This window comes from Mirounga angustirostris, unplaced genomic scaffold, assembly GCF_029215605.1.
Source record: "Mirounga angustirostris isolate CCGP_5_RB_7025 unplaced genomic scaffold, mMirAng1.0.hap1 SCAF_6, whole genome shotgun sequence".
NCBI lineage: Eukaryota > Metazoa > Chordata > Mammalia > Carnivora > Phocidae > Mirounga > Mirounga angustirostris.
Window position 1 is genome coordinate 154,740,209 of NW_026991714.1, and position 18,524 is coordinate 154,758,732.

Genomic DNA, 18,524 nt, shown 5'->3' on the forward strand with positions numbered 1-18,524 from the left:
ACATAGGTAAGCATGTTTCACTAGGAATCAATGTGGTTTGCTGGATGAAAATGCTAAAAATTGGGCCATACATAATTTCATTTGTGAAAACTTGACAATTCTTCTTCTTTCCCAGTCTTCTTGAGTCTAGAGTAAGGACCACCCCTCAGGTGACTAGGAGTCTCGAATAAGGACCCCCTCCCTCAGGTGACAAGGAATCTAGAATGAGGACGTGCTCCCCCATGGCAGAGTCCAGAGTAAGTACCCCCCCCAGGTGACAAGGAGTCTAGAATGAGGAAGTGCCCCCCCATGGCAAAGAGTCTAGAATGAGGAGATGTTCCCCCTCCCCAGGTGGCAAGCAACTGATAACCTGGGTCCAGTCTCCTTCTGAGCGACTTCCCGAAGAGGGCAATGTCCATGGTCTACTCGCTGGCTCCCACAGGGCCGCTAGGCCTGGCTGGAGTCCTGGGAGAGAGACAAGGTGAGTAGAACCCAAAGAGGGGGGCCAGGGCCGTCCCCTCTGTTCCTGGGCCTCCAGTGGGCACTTGGGGTGGGAGGTCCCTCTTACTGGCCTGCAGTGGTCTGTGTCCCAACAGAGCCTCATGGCCTGGGGCGGCAGCCAGAACCTCTCCACGCAGGGGCTGTTCATCCTGCTGGGCTTCCCGGGGCCGCAGGGCCTGCACGTGGGGCTCTTCCTCCTCTTCCTGGTCATACACGTGCTTACGGTGGTCGGCAACCTGGCCACCATCGCCCTGGTCGGGGCGCACCGGCCCCTGCAGACGCCCATGTACTTCCTCCTCCGCAACCTCTCCTTCCTGGAGATCTGGTTCACCGCGGCCTGTGTGCCCAAGACCCTGGCCACGTTCGCCCCGCGCAGCGGGCCATCTCCTTCACCGGCTGCGCGCGCAGATGTCCTTCGTCGTCCCGCTGGGCTGCACCGAGTACTTCCTGCTGGCTGCCGTGCCTCGCGACCGCCGCCCGGCCATCTGCCCGCCACCGCGCTACGGCAGCCTCAGGACCCCCGGCCTCTCCGCCCGCCTCGCTCTGGGCTCCTGGCTGTGCGCCTTCTCCGCCGTCACCGTGCCGGCCACCCTCTCCGCCCGCCTCTCCTCCTGCGGCTCCCGCCTTATCAACCACTTCTGGGACATCGCGCCCTGCGTCGTGCTGTCCCGCAGCGACACGCGGGCCGTGGAGCTGGCGTCCTTCGGCGTCCTTCCTCGTCATCCTGGGCTCCTGCCTCATCCCGCTGGTCTCCGACGCCTACATCATCGGCACCGTCTTCAGGATTCGCTCCGCCGCCGGTCGGCACAGAGCCTTTTCCACCTGTTCCTCCCACCTCACGGTGGTCCTCATCTGGTATGGCTCCATCATCTTCCTGCTTGTGAGGACCTCAGTGGAGAGCTCGCTGGACCTGACCAAGGCCGTCACAGTGCTTAACACTGTTGTCACCCCGGTGCTGAATCCCTTCATATACACCCTGAGGAACAAGGACATCAAGGAGGCTCTGTGGAGGTGGGTGCAGGGGATGTGAGCCCCTCGGAGACCACCCAGCAAGACTGGGACATCTGACTGTCCCCTCTGTGGGAGCCAGTTCTCAGCATCATTCTCTCTGCATGGACTGAAAACAGCACCCTGATATCGCAGTGTGGTCTGCCTCGGGGAGTTTCCAAGTTTCCACCTGTCTCACAGGCCTTGCCTAGGGTGCTCAGCCCCTGGAGTTCCAAACCCAGATTCTGGAAGAGAAATGGGGTCCTAAGAAGCACTATATGTACTTCAGATACTGACTGCCCACCAAGTACTGGGCACTGGACTAGCCTGTGAGCCCCCAACCTGGTCTGGGTCTTGGGGGGCTGATAGCTGTCTTGCTAGTGAGGGGTGAGCTGTCTGCCCTTGGGATTTTCCCCCACTGCCAACACCTGTGGTCTCTTGAATCTTCCCTCATTGGTGGTGGGGGGAGGTTGACCATGAAGGAGAGAACTCAGAGAAATGTGTGTGCAGACCTTGCTGAGGAAGCCTGGCAGCCTTTGAGGGCCATGTGGAGTCAGTGTGTGGGTTTGCCTCTGAGCATGTCCACCAGGGCTCACCTCCTTCTGTGGTCTGCATTGTGGGATGTACAGGTGTCCTAGGGAACGGGGCTTGGTTCGGCCTCTGAGTGAATAAGTCGTGGGAGGTCCTCCAGGTCCAGAACTTCTGTGAGAGGCCTGGTCAGGCCCCACAGCCCATCAATGCATGGGCTCCAAGCCTCTGCCAGCATGGCTTGGGCAAGTCACGTAACTACTGTGAACCTCTGTGTCTTCATCTGCAAATGGAGACCGTGAATGTGTGGTCTCATGGAGCCCTAAGGAGTATTAAATGAATCGGTGTGTTCAAAGTGCTGAGCACAGGATCTGATGGGAGCGAGTGCTCAGGAGATGCTGTTGTTGCCATTGTCCCCAGATGCAGCAGGCCCAGTTGTCTCTCTCTTTCCACCTCACACACGGGCCAGGCAGAACTGACAGGCGCCAGGCCCAGGGGGTTCTGGTGAGTGCTCATTCTCCGCAGTAACCAAGCGCCCACAACAGAGCTGCGCCTACAGGTGCTGGTCAACACCTCCCCAGGGGGTTGAGGAACCGTCTCCCTCCGGTGGGAAGTTGGGGTTCCCAGAGACCCCCCTTGGCCGAGGGCCAGAGCAAAAGTTTACTCTCTCTCTCCCTGACGTGTACACTCAGTCATCTGTAGCTAATGATGCTTGTGAAGTCTTTGTGCTTTTGTGAAGTTATTTTCTAGATAATGAATTAAAGACTGTTTTCCAAAGTGGCTGCACCATTTTGCATTCCTTCCAGCAATGAATGAGAGTTCCTGCTGGTCTGCATCTTTCCCAGCATTTGGCGTTGTCAGTGTTTTAGATTTTAGTCATTCTACCGGGTGTATAGTGGTATCTCATGGTTAATTTGCAATCCTTAATAAGCATTTTTTCCTTAATAAGTGTTTCATTTTATTTTTCATAAAATAAGCTTATTTTATCTGTACTTCTTCTTTGGTGCGGTGTCTGCTAATTTTTAAATTGGGTTCTCTGTTTTCTTATTGTCTTTTGGGGTTTTTTTTAATAGCCAATTTATTTATTTATTTTTATTTATAATTTTTTAATTATGTTCAGTTAGCCACTGTATAGTATTTTGATGTAGTGTTCAATGACTCATTAGTTGCATATAACACCTAGTGTTCATCACAACAGGTGCCCTCCTTAATGCCCATCACCTGGCTACCCCATCCTCCCATCCCCTCCCTTCTGAAGCCCTCAGATTGTTTCCTGGAGGCCAGAGTCTCTCATGGTTCATCTTCCTCTCTGATTTCTCCCCCTTCAGTTTTCCCTCCCTTGCCCTATGGTCCTCTGTGCTATTCCTTATGTACCTCATATGAGTGAAACCATATGATAATTGTCTTTCTCTGCTTGACTTATTTCACTTAGCATAATCCCCTCCAGTTCCGTCCATGTCAATGCAAATGGTGGGTATTTATCCTTTCTGATGGCTGAATAATATTCCATTGTATATATGTACCACATCTTCTTTATCCATTCATCTGTTGAAGGACATCTCAGCTCCTTCCATAGTTTGGCTATTGTGGACATTGCTGCTATGAACACTGTGGGGCAGATGCCCCTTCTTTTCACTACATCTGTGTCTTTGGGGTAAATACCCAGTAGTGTAATTGCTGGGTAGTAGGGTAGTTCTATTTTTAACATCTTTTTTTTTAAATATTGTTATGTTAATCACCATACATTACATCATTAGTTTTAGATGTAGTGTTCCATGATTCATTGTTTGTGCTAAACACCCAGTGCTCCATGCAGAACGTGCCCTCTTTAATACCCATCACCAGGCTAACCCATCGTCCCACCCCCCTCCCTCTAGAACCCTCAGTTTGTTTTTCAGAGTCCATCGTCTCTCATGGTTCGTCTCCTCCTCCGATTTCCCTCCCTTCATTCTTCCCCTCCTGCTATCTTCTTCTTCTTCTTTTTTTTTTCTTAACATATATTGCATTATTTGTTTCAGAGATACAGATCTGAGATTCAACAGTCTTGGACAATTCACAGTGCTCACCATAGCACATACCCTCCCCAGTGTCTATAACCCAGCCACCCCATCCCTCCCACCCAACCCCCCACTCCAGCAACCCTCAGTTTGTTTCCTGCAGTTAAGAATTCCTCATATCAGTGAGATCATATGATACATGTCTTTCTCTGTTTCACTTATTTCACTCAACATAATACCCTCCAGTTCCATCCACGTCATTGCAAATGGCAAGATCTCATTCCTTTTGATGGCTGCATAATATTCCATTGTGTATATATACCACTTCTTCTTTATCCATTCATCTGTCGATGGACATCTTGGCTCTTTCTACAGTTTGGCTATTGTGGACATTGCTGCTATAAACATCGGGGTGCACGTCCCCCTTTGGATCCCTTCATTTGTATCTTTGGGGTAAATACCCAGTAGTGCAATTGCTGGATCATATGGTAGCTGTTTTTTCAACTTTTTGAGGAACCTCCCTACTGTTTTCGAGAGTGGCTGCACCAGCTTGCATTCCCACCAACAGTGTAGGAGGGTTCCCCTTTCTCCGCATCCCCGCCAACATCTGTCGTTTCCTGACTTGTTAATTTTGGCCATTCTGACTGGTGTGAGGTGGTAGCTCATTGAGGTTTTGATTTGGATTTCCCTGATGCCGAGCGATATTGAGCACTTTTTCATGTGTCTGTTGGCCATTTGGATGTCTTCTTTGGAAAAATGTCTGTTCATGTCTTCTGCCCATTTCTTGATTGGATTCTTTGTTCTTTGGATGTTGAGTTTGATGAGTTCTTTATAGATTTTGGATACTAGCCCTTTATCTGATATGTCATTTGCAAATATCTTCTCCCATTCTGCTGGTTGTCTTCTGGTTTTGTTGACTGTTTCCTTTGCTGTGCAAAAGCTTTTTATCTTGATGAAGTCCCAATAGTTCATTTTTGCCCTTGCTTCCCTTGCCTTTGGCGATGTTTCTAGGAAGAAGTTGCTGCGGCTGAGGTCAAAGAGGTTGCTGCCTGTGTTCTCCTTTAGGATTTTGATGGACTCCTGTGTCACATTGAGGTCTTTCAACCATTCGGAGTCTATTTTTGTGTGTGGTGTAAGGAAATGGTCCAGTTTCATTCTTCTGCATGTGGCTGTCCAATTTTCCCAACACCATTTGTTGAAGAGACTGTCTTTGTTCCATTGGACATTCTTTCCTGCTTTGTCAAAGATTAGTTGATCATAGAGTTGAGGGTCCATTTCTGGGCTCTCTATTCTGTTCCATTGATCTATGTGTCTGTTTTTGTGCCAGTACCATACTGTCTTGATGATGACAGCTTTGTAATAGAGCTGGAAGTCCGGAATTGTGATGCCGCCAGCTTGCTTTTCTTTTTCAACATTCCTCTGGCTATTCGGGGTCTTTTCTGGTTCCATACAAATTTTAGGATTATTTGTTCCATTTCTTTGAAAAAAGTGGATGGTATTTTGATGGGGATTGCATTGAATGTGTAGATTGCTCTAGGTAGCATTGACATCTTCACAATATTTGTTCTTCCAATCCATGAGCATGGAACATTTTTCCATTTCTTTGTGCCTTCCTCCATTTCTTTCATGAGTATTTTATAGTTTTCTGAGTACAGATCCTTTGCCTCTTTGGTTAGATTTATTCCTAGGTATCTTAAGGTTTTGGGTGCAATTGTAAATGGGATCGACTCCTTAATTTCTCTTTCTTCTGTCTTGTTGTTGGTGTATAGGAATGCCACTGACTTCTGTGCATTGATTTTATATCTTGCCACTTTATTGAATTCCTGTATGAGTTCTAGCAGTTTTGGGGTGGAGTCTTTGGGGTTTTCCACATAAAGTATCATATCATTTGCAAAGAGTGAGAGTTTGACTTCTTCTTTGCCAATTTGGATGCCTTTGGTTTCTTTTTGTTGTCTGATGGCTGTGGCTAGGACTTCTAATACTATATTGAATAGCAGTGGTGATAGTGGGCATCCCGGCCACGTTCCTGACCTTAGGGGGAAAGCTCTCAGTTTTTCCCCATTGAGAATGATATTCGCTGTAGGTTTTTCATAGATGACTTTTATAATATTGGGGTATGTACCCTCTATGCCTATACTCTGAAGAGTTTTGATCAAGAAAGGATGCTGTACTTTGTCAAATACTTTTTCTGCAGCCATTGAGGGGATCATATGATTCTTGTTCTTTCTTTTGTTAATGTATTGTATCACGTTGATTGATTTGCAGATGTTGAACCAACCTTGCAGCCCAGGGATCAATCCCACTTGGTCGTGGTGAATAATCCTTTTAATGTACTGTTGGATCCTATTGGCTAATATTTTGGTGAGAATTTTTGCATCCATGTTCATCAGGGATATTGCTCTGTAATTCTCCTTTTTGATGGGGTCTTTGTCTGGTTTTGGGATCAAGGTAATGGTGGCCTCATAAAATGAGTTTGGAAGTTTTCCTTCCATTTCTATTTTTTGGAACAGTTTCAGAAGAATAGGTATTAATTCTTCTTGAAATGTTTGGTAGAATTCCCCTGGGAAGCCATCTGCCCTAGGCTTTTGTTTTTTGGGAGATTTTTGATGACTGCTTCAATTTCCTTACTGGTTATAGGTCTGTTCCGGTTTTCTATTTCTTCCTGGTTCAGTTTTGGTAGTTGATACATCTCTAGGAATGCATCCATTTCTTCCAGGTTATCTAATTTGCTTGCATAGAGTTGCTGATAATATGTTCTTATAATTGTTTGTATTTCTTTGGTGTTGGTTGTGATCTCTCCTCTTTCATTCATGATTTTGTTGATTTGGGTCCTTTCTCTTTTCTTTTTGCTAAGTGTGGCCAGGGGTTTATCAATCTTGTTAATTCTTTCAAGAACCAGCTCCTAGTTTTGTTGATCTGTTCTACTATTCTTTTGGTTTCTATTTCATTGATTTCTGCTTTGATCTTTATTATTTCTCTTCTCTGCTGGGTTCAGGCTTTATTTGCTGTTCTTTCTCCAGCTCCTTTAGGTGTAGAGTTAGGTTGTGTACTTGAGACCTTTCTTGTTTTTTGAGAAAGACTTGTATTGCTATATACTTTCCTCTTAGGACTGCCTTTGCTGCATCCCAAAGATTTTGAATGGTTGTGTTTTCATTTTCATTGGTTTCCATGTATTTTTTTAATTCTTCTTTAATTTCCTGGTTGACCCATTCATTCTTCAGTAGGATGCTCTTTAGCCTCCATGTATTTGAGTTCTTTCCGAGTTTACTCTTGTGATAGAGTTCTAGTTTCAAAGCACTGTGGTCTGAAAATAGGCAGGGAATGATCCCAGTCTTTTGGTACCAGTTGAGACCTGATTTGTGACCTAGGATGTGATCTATTCTGGAGAATGTTCCAAGGGCACTAGAGAAGAATGTGTATTCCGTTGCTTTGGGATGGAATGTTCTGAATATGTCTGTGAAGTCCATTTGGTCCAGTGTGTCATTTAAAGTCTTTATTTCCTTGTTGATCTTTTACTTAGATGATCTGTCCATTTCAGTGAGGGGAGTGTTAAAGTCCCCCACTATTATTATATTGTTGTCAATGTGTTTCTTTGCTTTTGTTATTAATTGCCTTATATAATTGGCTGCTCCCATATTAGGGGCATAGACATTTATAATTGTTAGATCTTCTTGTTGATAGACCCTTTAAGTAGGATATAGTGTCCTTCCTCATCTCTTATTACAGTCTTTGGTTTAAAATCTAATTTGTCTGATATAAGGATTGCCATCCCAGCTTTCTTTTGGTGTCCATTAGCATGGTAAATGGTTTTCCACCCCCTCACTTTCAATCTGGGGGTGTCTTTGGGTCTAAAATGAGTCTCTTGCAGACAGCATATCGATGGGTCTTGTTTTTTAATCCAATCTGATAGCCTGTGTCTTTTGATTGGGGCATTTAGCCCATTTACATTCAGGGTAACTATTGAAAGATACGAATTTAGTGCCATTGTATTGCCTGTAAGGTGACTGTTACTGTATATTGTCTGTGTTCCTTTCTGGTCTATGTTGCTTTTAGGCTCTGTCTTTGCTTAGAAGACCCCTTTCAATATTTATTTTTTTTTTAAGATTTTATTTATTTGACAGAGACACAGTGAGAGAGGGAACACAAGCAGGGGGAGTGGCAGAGGGAGAAGCAGGCTCCCCGTGGAGCAGGGAGCCCGATGCGGGGTTCGATCCCAGGACGCTGAGATCATGACCTGAGCCAAAGGCAGACGCTCAATGACTGAGCCACCCAGGCGCCCCTCAATATTTCTTGTAGGGCTGGTTTCGTGTTTGCAAATTCCTTTAGTTTTTGTTTGTCCTGGAAGCTTTTTATCTCTCCTTCTATTTTCAATGACAGCCTAGCTGGATATAGTATTCTTGGCTGCATATTTTTCTCATTTAGTGCTCTGAATATATCCTGCCAGTCCTTTCTGGCCTGCCAGGTCTCTGTGGATAGGTCTGTTGCCAATCTAATGGTTCTACCATTGTAGGTTACATATCTCTTCTCCCGAGGTGCTTTCAGGATTTTCTCTTTGTCTCTGAGACTCGTAAGTTTTACTATTAGATGTCGGGGTGTTGACCTATTTTTATTGATTTTGAGAGGGGTTCTCTGTGCCTCCTGGATTTTGATGCCTATTTTCTTCCCCAAATTAGGGAAGTTCTTTGCTATAATTTGCTCCAGTATACCTTCTGCCCCTCTCTCTCTTTCTTCTTCTTCTGGGATCCCAATTATTCTAATGTTGTTTTGTTTTATGGTATCCTTAGCTCTCGAATTCTGCCCTCATGATCCAGTAGTTGTTTATCTCTCTTTTTCTCAGCTTCTTTATTTTCCATCATTTGGTCTTCTATATTACTGATTCTCTCTTCTGCCTCATTTATCCTAGCAGTTAGCATCCCCATATTTGGTTGCACCTCATGAATAGCCTTTCTGATTTTGACTTGCTTAGATTTTAGTTCTTTTATTTCTCCAGAAAGGGTTTCTCTAATAAGTTCCATGCTTTTTTCAAGCCCAGCTAGTATCTTTAAAGTGATGATTCTGAACTCTAGATCTGACATCGTACTAATTTCTGTATTGAGTAGGTCCCTGGCAGTCGGTACTACCTCTTGTTCTTTTTGTTGAGGTGATTTTTTTCCGTCTTGTCATTGTGTCCAGAGGAGAATAGATTAATGAGAGAACAAAATGCCAACAGGGTAACAATGTCCCCAGAAAATATACTCTAAACAAATCAGAAAAGACCTGAAGCAGGGGGAAAAGAAAGGGAAAGAAAGAAAAAAGAAAAATAAAAAGATAAAGATCAAAACAAACAAAAACAGAACAAAACAAAACAAAAAAAGTTTATGATCAAATATGATCAGGCTGGTGCATAGATCAGTGCCACACACTAGATTTTGGGTGTATTTTGGTCTGTTAGAAGAAAGTGCCTCCCAAAATTTTAAAGAAAGAAAAACATATATGTACAAAAATAAGGGTTGATATGATGAAGGGATGGAATATGACTGTAAAGATGAAAATTATAAAAAATTTTATAAAAGGAATTGATAAGAAGTTGTTTGAAAAAAGAAAGAAGAGGATTAAAAAAAGAAAGAAAAAAAAGGGAGTGAATGTGATCAGGCAGGGGAGTAGAAAAAACCATACACTAGAGATTTAGGGTATATTTTGATCTGTTAGAAGAAACTATCTCAAAATTTTAAAGAGAGAACAACTTATATATATATGCCAAAAATAAGGGTAACTACTATGAAGGGATAGAATATGACTCTAAAAATGAAAAATAAAAATGTTTTTTTAAAAAAGGGATTGATAAGATGTTGGTTGAAAAAGGGAAAAAGAAAAATTAAAAAAAAAAAAGACAGTTAAAAAAAAATCAACTTTGAAAGACTACAGAATCATGGTAAAAAAGCCATGGATTCTATGTGCAGTATTCCCCTAGCGCTGGAGTTCTGCCATTCTCATTGATCGGTAGACTTGGTCTTGGCGGGCTGTTCTTGCTGATCTTCTGGGGGAGGAGCCTGTTGCCGTGGTTCCCAAATGTCTTTGCCGGAGGCAGAATTGCCCCACCCTTGCCCGGTCTGGGCTAAGTAATCTGCTCGGGTTTGCTCTCTGGGGCTTTTGTTCCCTGCGAGCTTTCCGTACAGCTTTGGAGGCGGAGAGTGAAATGGCGGCCTCCCAATCTCCGCCCCGGAGGAGCTGAGAACTCGGGGCCCGCTCCTCAGTGAGCCCCCAGAGAAAAGCCGTCAGTCACTCCCGTCTCCCTGGTCTCTGGCCACACTCCGTCCTCACCTGGCCTGTGACTGAGCGTCTCTATCTCTGGCACCTGACCGGTGTGGAGTCTCCAAACCCAGCAGATCCCTGTGGTGCGCTCCTGCACCTCTCCTCCCCGGGGGAAGAAGGTGAGTCTCCCCGGATCTGCCGCTTGTTCGGTCCCTGCTAGAGGAGCAGTGGCCCAACTGCCGCGATCACGGTTTATGACAACCCCGAGCTGAGAACCTGCGCCTCGGCTCCGTCTCTGCAGCCGGCTTCCCTGCTCCGATACCTGGGAGCTCTGCTGCACTCAGGCACCCCCGGTCTTTCTGTGACCCCGAGGGTCCTGACACCACACTGTCCCGCAAGGATTCCACCCCCTGCTCAGCCACCGGAGTGACGTCCCTCAGCAGAGCCGACTTCTAAAATTCCGATTTTGTGCCCCGGGGCTCTATCACTTGCCAGAAGCAGCCGACGGAGGCCCCTCCCCCGCCGTCTATCCTCCCGAATATCGCCTCGGATTCACTTCTCTGCCCATCCTAACTTCCAGAAAGTGGTCGCTTTTCTGTTCAGACAGTTGTTGCTATTCTTTTCTTTGATCTCCTCTTGAGTTTGTAGGTGTTCAGAATGGTTTGAACCCTATCCAGCTGAGTTCCTGAGACCAGACAAAATCCAGGTCTCCTACTCCTCCACCATCTTGCTCCGCTCCCCCCCCCTATTTTTAACATCTTGAGGAACCTCCGTACTGTTTTCCAGAGTGGCTGCACCAGCTTGCATTCCTACCAACAGTGTAAGAGGGGTCCCCTTTCTCCACATCCTTGCCAACATTTGTTGTTTCCTGTTTTGTTAATTTTGGCCATTCTTACTAGTGTGAGGTGGTATCTCATTGTGGTTTTGATTTGTATTTCCCTGATGGCTAGTGATGTAGAGCATTTTCTCATGTGTCTGTTAGCCATTTGTATGTCTTCTTTGAAGGAGGGTCTGTTCATGTCTTCTGCCCATTTTTTGACTGGATGTTTTCTTGTTATTGAGTTTAAGTGTTCTCTAAATATTTTGGATACGAGTCATTTATCTGATATTTGTCTTTTGCAGAAGTTTTAATTTTAATGAAGTCCAGCTTACTGACTTTTTCTCTCATGGATTGTGTTTTTGGTGTGGTACCTAAAAAAGTTATCACCAAGCCCAAGGCCACCTTAATTTTCTCTTATATTACCTTCTGGAAGTTCTATAGTTTTGCATTTTACATTGAATTCTAGGATCTATTTTGAATTAATTTTTTGGGTGAAAGGTGTAAGGTCACTATCTACATTTTTTTTGGCACGTGGACATCCAGTTGTTCCAGCACCATTTGTTGAAAAAGACTTCCTTTCAATTTAAGAAACAAAACAGATGAACATCTGGGAAGGGAAGGAAAAATAAGACGAAATCAGAGAGGGAGGTAAAGCAGAAGAGACTCTTAATCATAGGAAATAAACTGAGAGCTGCTGGAGGGAGGTGGGGGGGATGGGGTAACTGGGTGGTGGGCATTAAGAAGGGCACCTGATGGAATGAGCACTGGGTGTTATAGGCAACTGATGAATCACTAAATCCTACCCCTGAGAGTGCCTGGGTAGCTCAGTCGATTAAGCGTCTGCTTTCGGCTCAGGTCATGATCCCAGGGTCCTGGGATAGAGCCCTGCATGGGGCTCCCTGCTCAGCAGGGAGCCTGCTTCTCCCTCTCCCTCTGCCTGCCACTCTACTTGTGCTCTCTATCTCTCTGTCAAATAAATAAATAAAATCTTAAAAAAAAATTCTACCCTTGAAATGAATAATACACTATATGTTATTTAAATTGAATTTAAAAAAAAAAAAAAGAAAAAGACTGTCTTTTCTCCATTGTATAGCCTTTGCTTCTTTGTCATTGATTAGTTGACTGCACTTTCATGGGTTTGTTCTGTTTCACTGGTCAATTAGTCTATTCTCTCACTAGTACTATGATGGCTTGGTTACTGTAACTTTACAGTAAGTCTTGATGTCAGGTAGTGTCAGTCTTCTGATTTTGTTCTTTTAGTATTGTGATGGCTAAATTTTAGAATCATTGCAAGTTAACTTGCTGGAATTTTGATTGGGATTACATTGAATTTATGAATAAAATCGGGATGAATTGACATCTTAACAATATTAAGTCTTCCTATGCACCAGCATGGAACATCTTTCCATTTATTTAGATTTTCTTTAATTTCTTTCTTTGGAGTTTTATAATTTTTTCTCAGGTAGAACTTACATGTATTTTGTTAGATTTATACCTAAGTATTTAATTTTTGCCAATGTAAATGCTTTGTGTTTTAAATTTCAAATTCTATTTGCTTATTGCTGAGATATGGGTAATATATAAAAGCAACTGTCTTGTATATTGAACTTTTATTTTGCAAACTTGTTGTAACTACTTATTAGTTACAGGAGTTTTTTTTGTCTTTTTTGGGGGGGATTTTCTACATAGACAATCATGTCATCTGAGAACAGATTTTTTTTCTTCCTCTTAATCTGTGTACTTTTATTTCCTTTTCTTGTCTTATTACATTAGCTTAGTCTTTCAGTATGATGTTGAATGTAAGTAGCAAGATGGGACATCCTTGCCTTTTCCGCAATCTCAGGAGGGAAAGCATCTAGTTTCTTATCATTAAGCATGACATTAGCTGTAGGTTTTTTGTAGATGTTCTTTATCAAGCTGAGGAAGTTTCCCTCCATTCCTAGTTTGCTGAGTTTTCATCATGAATGGATATTGGATTTTCTCAAATGATTTTTTTCCGTATCTTTTGATATGATCATGTGATTTTTCTTCTTTAGCCCTTAGCTGCGATGGATTACATTAATTAATTTTCAGAGGTCCCATCTTGTATACCTGGAACAAATCCCACCTGATTGTAGTGTATAATTTTTTTTAAAAGAAATTGTTGGATTTGATTTGTTAATATTTTTTTGAGGATTTATATATATATGTTCATGAGAGATTTTGATTTATAGTTTTTCTTTCCTGTAATGTCTTTGTCTGATTTTGGTATTAGGGTAATGCTTGCTGTATAGAATGAGTTAGGAAGGATTCCCTCTGCTTCTAGTTTCTGTAAGAGCTTGTAGAAAACTGGTATCATTTCCTTCTTAAGCATTTGATAGAACTTAACAGTGAAACCATCTGGGTCTGGGGCTTTTTCTTCTTGAAGGTTATTAATTATTGGTTCAATTTCTTTAATAGATATATGAGCTTTTTTTAAGGGGAAAAATAACCTTATATGCTCATTGTAAGGGTGGTTAAGAAATAACCACACTAATGGTTTAGTGTATATTTAGATTGTTTGAAATGCTTTTCTAAGTATAGCCTCACTCTTATAAAAATATAATCACAGGACATCAAAGTTTGCCACCTAAATTTCCATTTAATATATGAATATATATTTTCATACCAACAAATAATAGTTCTAAGTCTTAATTTTTTTTGTAGGTGTATGCACTGTTGTTTCTTTTTCTTTTTTTTTAAATTTTATTTTATTATGTTATGTTAGTCACCATACAATACATCACCAGTTTTCGATGCAGTGATCCACGATTCATTTTTTTTGTACAACATCCAGTGCTCCATGCAGTATGTGCCCTCTTTAATACCCATCACTGGGCTAACCCATCATCCCACCCCCCATCCCTCTAAAACATTCAGTTTGTTTCTCAGAGTCCATAGTCTCTCATGGTTCATCTCTCCTTCCGATTTCCCCCCCTTAATTTTTCCCTTCCTTCTCCTAATGTCCTCCATGCTATTCCTTATGTTCCACAAATAAGTGAAACCATACAATAATTGTCTAATACTTAATTTTTAATTAGCAGTTATCATTCCAGTAAATGGATATACCATAATTTCTTTCTTTTTAAAAAATTTTTTAAATTTATTTTTTTATTAAAAAATTTTTTTCAACTGGGTTATTTCATTTATCCATTTGCATTTAAAATTCATCCCTGTCTTTTTGTGGCTTCATTTGCTATTACTTCCTACTAATTGGCATTTAATGGATCTCAGTGTTCTTCCTTTATAGACAATACTGCAAAGAATGTGCCTGAATGAACGTCTTTGGGCTCCTGCTTGATTCTTTGACAAATTACAGCCAAGTTGCATCAAAAGGCTGTGCCAGTTTATACCCCACAGTGTGAGAAGGCCTGTTTCCTATGCTGTGCTATTGATCTGGTGAATGTGAGCAACAGTAATTCCTTACATGTGGTCTGGTCATTACATTTTATAGATAATTTCATCCCATTTCATGCCCACAGCTTCCCTGAAAAGTAGACCAGGTAAGTTTATCATCTTGTTTTATGCACCGGGTAAGACCAGGTAGAGGTCAGCACAGCCAGCCAGTCTGCAAAGTTGTACCCAGACTTTCACCCTGAGGCTTCATCACCTAACTTACTATCCCTCCTTCCTCTAGAAAACAAACTTAGTTAAAGTTCAAACAATCAAAAGCACAGGGGAAAGTGAAACCTTCCCCTTAGTGCTTCCCCTGGTCCTCAGCCTCTTTCCTGATGCACCACTGTTTGCAGCTCTACCGAGCTCAGGGGAGAATCTCCTCCTCTGATCTGCCATTCTTGGATGCCCCACTGAGCCCACACAGCTGAGGGCTTTTCTGGTGAGCTGTCATGTTGCCCAAGGCCTGGGTCCCCTTAATTCTGTCTCTCATCTCTCCATCCCCTGGAAAGTCCCCCAGAGATGGACAAGCCCTTGGGAGTAGGGAGGCCATCCAGGTCCTGTCTGGTGCATGAATCCCTGCATGCACCCGTACACACCTTGGCTGTTCTTACTATGCCTCTGAGGTCTAGTTATAGCGCAGGGTTTATCTTTTGACCTGACTGTATCCTCAAGTGTTACCATCAACCCTAGTGGTTTTTCAGCTTCTTTCTGTTCACTGATGGTTCCCAACACCTCACATTCTTTCCTTCTTTTGGAATCACTTATCCAACTACCTGGTGGTCCAGTTGGATTTCAGATTCAACAGGTCAAAAATGAAACTCTCTTCTCTCAAATTGGCTTATTCTCCTGTATTTCCAATCCTCATAGCAGCAACCATGGAGCATGGTAGTCTCCATTATCCCATAAAATGTTTTGATGACTTGCTGTGTTCTAGATGCTGACTGGGCCCGGGGGAGACACCAGAAACACATTAGGCCAGACTCTTGCCTTATGGAGAGACAGGTTTGCAGGCCATTAGGACAGACTGTGGAAGTAACCACGACTGACAAGGCTAAGGTGCCATGGGGACTCCAACCTCAGCTGGGGGCATTAGGGAGTGTGACATTCAAGCTGAGGCTGGAAGGAGGAGCACAAAAGACCAGTAGGTGCTGAGAGCTGTCCTAACAACCTTCACACATGGCTGTGCCCTCCTTCACCACAAATAGGGAGCAGGCACCATTGCAGTCCCATGTTACAGGTAAGATCACAGACAGAGAGACCGAATGACACTGGGGACTGGCCAGCAGGATCTGAATGTGGGCAGAACTCACAGCTCCACGTGGAAGCTTCCTGTGTTTGGAGGGAGAAGTGAGTGAAGCCCAAAGAAAACTGAATTTTAGAAATTGCTCTGATCTTGGTCTGGGGGCAGACTGGGACTCCAGCATCATCAGGGGGACATGATGGGATGGTGGCAACGTGAGACTGGGGACAAGCATTTGGGAGAGAAATCTGAGGGGTGGGGACATGCTAGATGTGGAGTGAGGAGGTGAGGAGTCCAGATGGCTCTTGGGTCACTGGCTGGGTACTGGTGGGTGCCTCCAAATATTCTGAAAATCTATCCTCTCTCATCACCTTGGCCATACCACTATGCACACACACAGACAGGGGTGTGGCTATTCTGAGACATGGCTCCTCTCTGTAGCCTGTGTTTTCTCATTGATCTGTGTTTTGATGTGCTGCTCCCACTCTCAGGGACACCCTTTTCTCTTGTGCTGATTCAATGTTCCTGTTTAAGCCTCAGCTCTTGGGTGGCTTTCCTCATCCTGTGCTCCCAGGGGCCCCATGTTCATTGTCTGGGCACCCAAGGCAGCCCCCAAGCCTCAGGGTCAGCTGCCCCTCACCCACATCAGGGTTACTTATGCTCATGGCTTGCCACTTGCCTCTGGGATACTCTAAAGTTTGACCTGTGGCTGCAGAACTCTACTGGCTTTTGAGGAACTCCCTACCCAAGTGCAACTTGGTGACCCAGGTCTTGAGCTGGACTCCTTGCCTTGTGGACTTGGCTATGTCTGGACTTGGTTTCTGTTTGAATCATCTGGTCAGGATGGCCATCTATGAGCCTGTGCTTAAGGCCCACTCTCCCCTAAGCTGTTTGGGTGACTCCTGACTCCATCCCAAGCCATGTTTTCCTGGGAAAAAGATGTCACAGTGTTTATCTGTCAGTGTTGATTTCTCTTACACTGTGAGCTCCTTGAGGGCAGAGGCTAGTGGCTCTTATCTGCTCATCCACCAGCCCAATTGCTCACCTATCACCCATCCATCTATCTGCCATCCATCCATCCATTCATCCACCCACTCATCCCTCCAGCTATCTATCCACCATCCATTCACCCATTCATCCTTTCATCCATCCACCCATCTATTCATCCATCTGTCCATCCACCCATGCTCTCCTCTTCTTCCATTTTTTGACTCCTTACCCTTCCCCTCCCTCCTTTCCTCTCCCACAGGGGAAGGAGTGTTTCCAGGGTGTTTGAGAAACAGCTGTGGAGCCTATGTGTCTGGAGTGAGGTGATAGAAAGGTAGAGTAGGAGAAGATGATGTCAGAGTGGAGGAGAGCCAGGTTATATAGAACCTTGTAGGTCCTGATGAGGACCTTAACTGTGCTCTGAATGGGATGGGAATTTTTAGGGATTGTGAGTGGAAGAATGACGAGATATATCTCACATTTGACAGGACCCCTCGCCAGCTGTGTTGAGGAGACACTGTAGTGTGGAAGCAGGGAGTCCAGTTGGGAGGCCATTGCAATAATCCAAGTGAGAGGTGGTGGTGATGGCAGCAGGGAGGGAGAAGCCACTGGGGCCTAGATATATTCTCAGAGTAGATCCAATAGGACTGTTGGTGGGATGTGAGGGAAAAAGAAGGGCCAAGAATGACTCAGGGTTTTGGCCTGAGCAACTAGAAGATGGACTCCATTAATAGAGATGGAGAAAGCTGTGGATAGAGAAAGTTTTGGAGGGAATTTCAAGGGTTCTACTTTGGACACATTAGGTCTGTGAGGTGAGGAGACATCTGAGTGGAGATGGTCAGTGAGCAGCTAGACACAGGTCTGGACTTTCAGGGAGAGCCTGGGTGGTGACACTTATTTGAGAATGTTGCAGTAGAAGTCACAAGACTGGTTAAGACCCCAAAGGAAGAGATAGAGAGAGAAAAGAGAAGTTGGATGATGTGCCTGAGCCCGCTGATGCTAAGAGATCAAGAATGTGATGGCAACAGCACAGGATACTGGGAAGGTCAGGAGCCAGGGAGGCAGAGAGCCAGGTGCTGCGGATGGAGCCTTCCCATCCTCAGCTGGCTTAACCATGGGGGAGGCCACATGACTGTGACAGAATAGTTTTGATGAGATGGTGGAGGCGAGGCTTGGAAGAAGGTGAGCAGAGAGAACACACTGATACCCCATCAAGGAGCCAGGAAGTAGTGTGAACCTACAGGGATAGTGTCACTTTTGATGGCAATGCCTAGTAATGAGGGCAAACTTGGTGTTGTGGGAATAAGAGAAGATAAATGCTAGAGTGACCTCATATCAGGTGAGAATGGCCATCAATTGAGGTGCTGTGTGGGGCATCCTGGATCACACCAATCCTAGGTTAAAGGTTAGATATTTGATACTTTTGGACTATTTCAGTAATTCCTTGAAGACTAGGGGGAAATGTGGTGGCCTGTCTACCCCAGATCTGCAGACATGGGATTCCTGTGCTCACTCTCAGAGGGGACTTGGAACAAACAGCTTGGCTGGAACTGGAGCTTGAAGCTTGGCCACAGCTTCCTTCCTGGGTGGGTGCTGACCAGGAGGCACCTGCTGGGCCAGGAGGCACCTGTTGAGGAGGCACCTGCTGGGCCAGGAGGCACCTGCTGAGGAGGCACCGGCTAGGCCAAGAGATGCCAGTCCTCACTGGCAGCAAGGGTCCTGGACACACCTGAGTCTCTGCCCATACTGATTTTCCTGTCCTGGATCCTCAGCCTTCCTGATGGACATGTGTTGCCAAGTGTCCTGACGGGCATCTTCAGCAGCATGGCAGTGGTTTTCC

At 44.6% G+C, this 18,524-nt stretch overlaps 1 protein-coding gene across 1 annotated transcript; it reads left to right on the plus strand.

Moving 5' to 3' along the window:
* The first annotated feature begins 462 nt into the window (after positions 1-462).
* Positions 463-2,642, plus strand: LOC123841262 (olfactory receptor 287-like). The gene is given in 4 exon segments (XM_045870903.2): positions 463-855; positions 858-878; positions 881-1,184; positions 1,186-2,642. Coding segments are annotated over 4 exon segments (924 nt in total). The 5' UTR covers positions 463-581; the 3' UTR covers positions 1,511-2,642.
* The last annotated feature ends 15,882 nt before the right edge of the window (positions 2,643-18,524 follow it).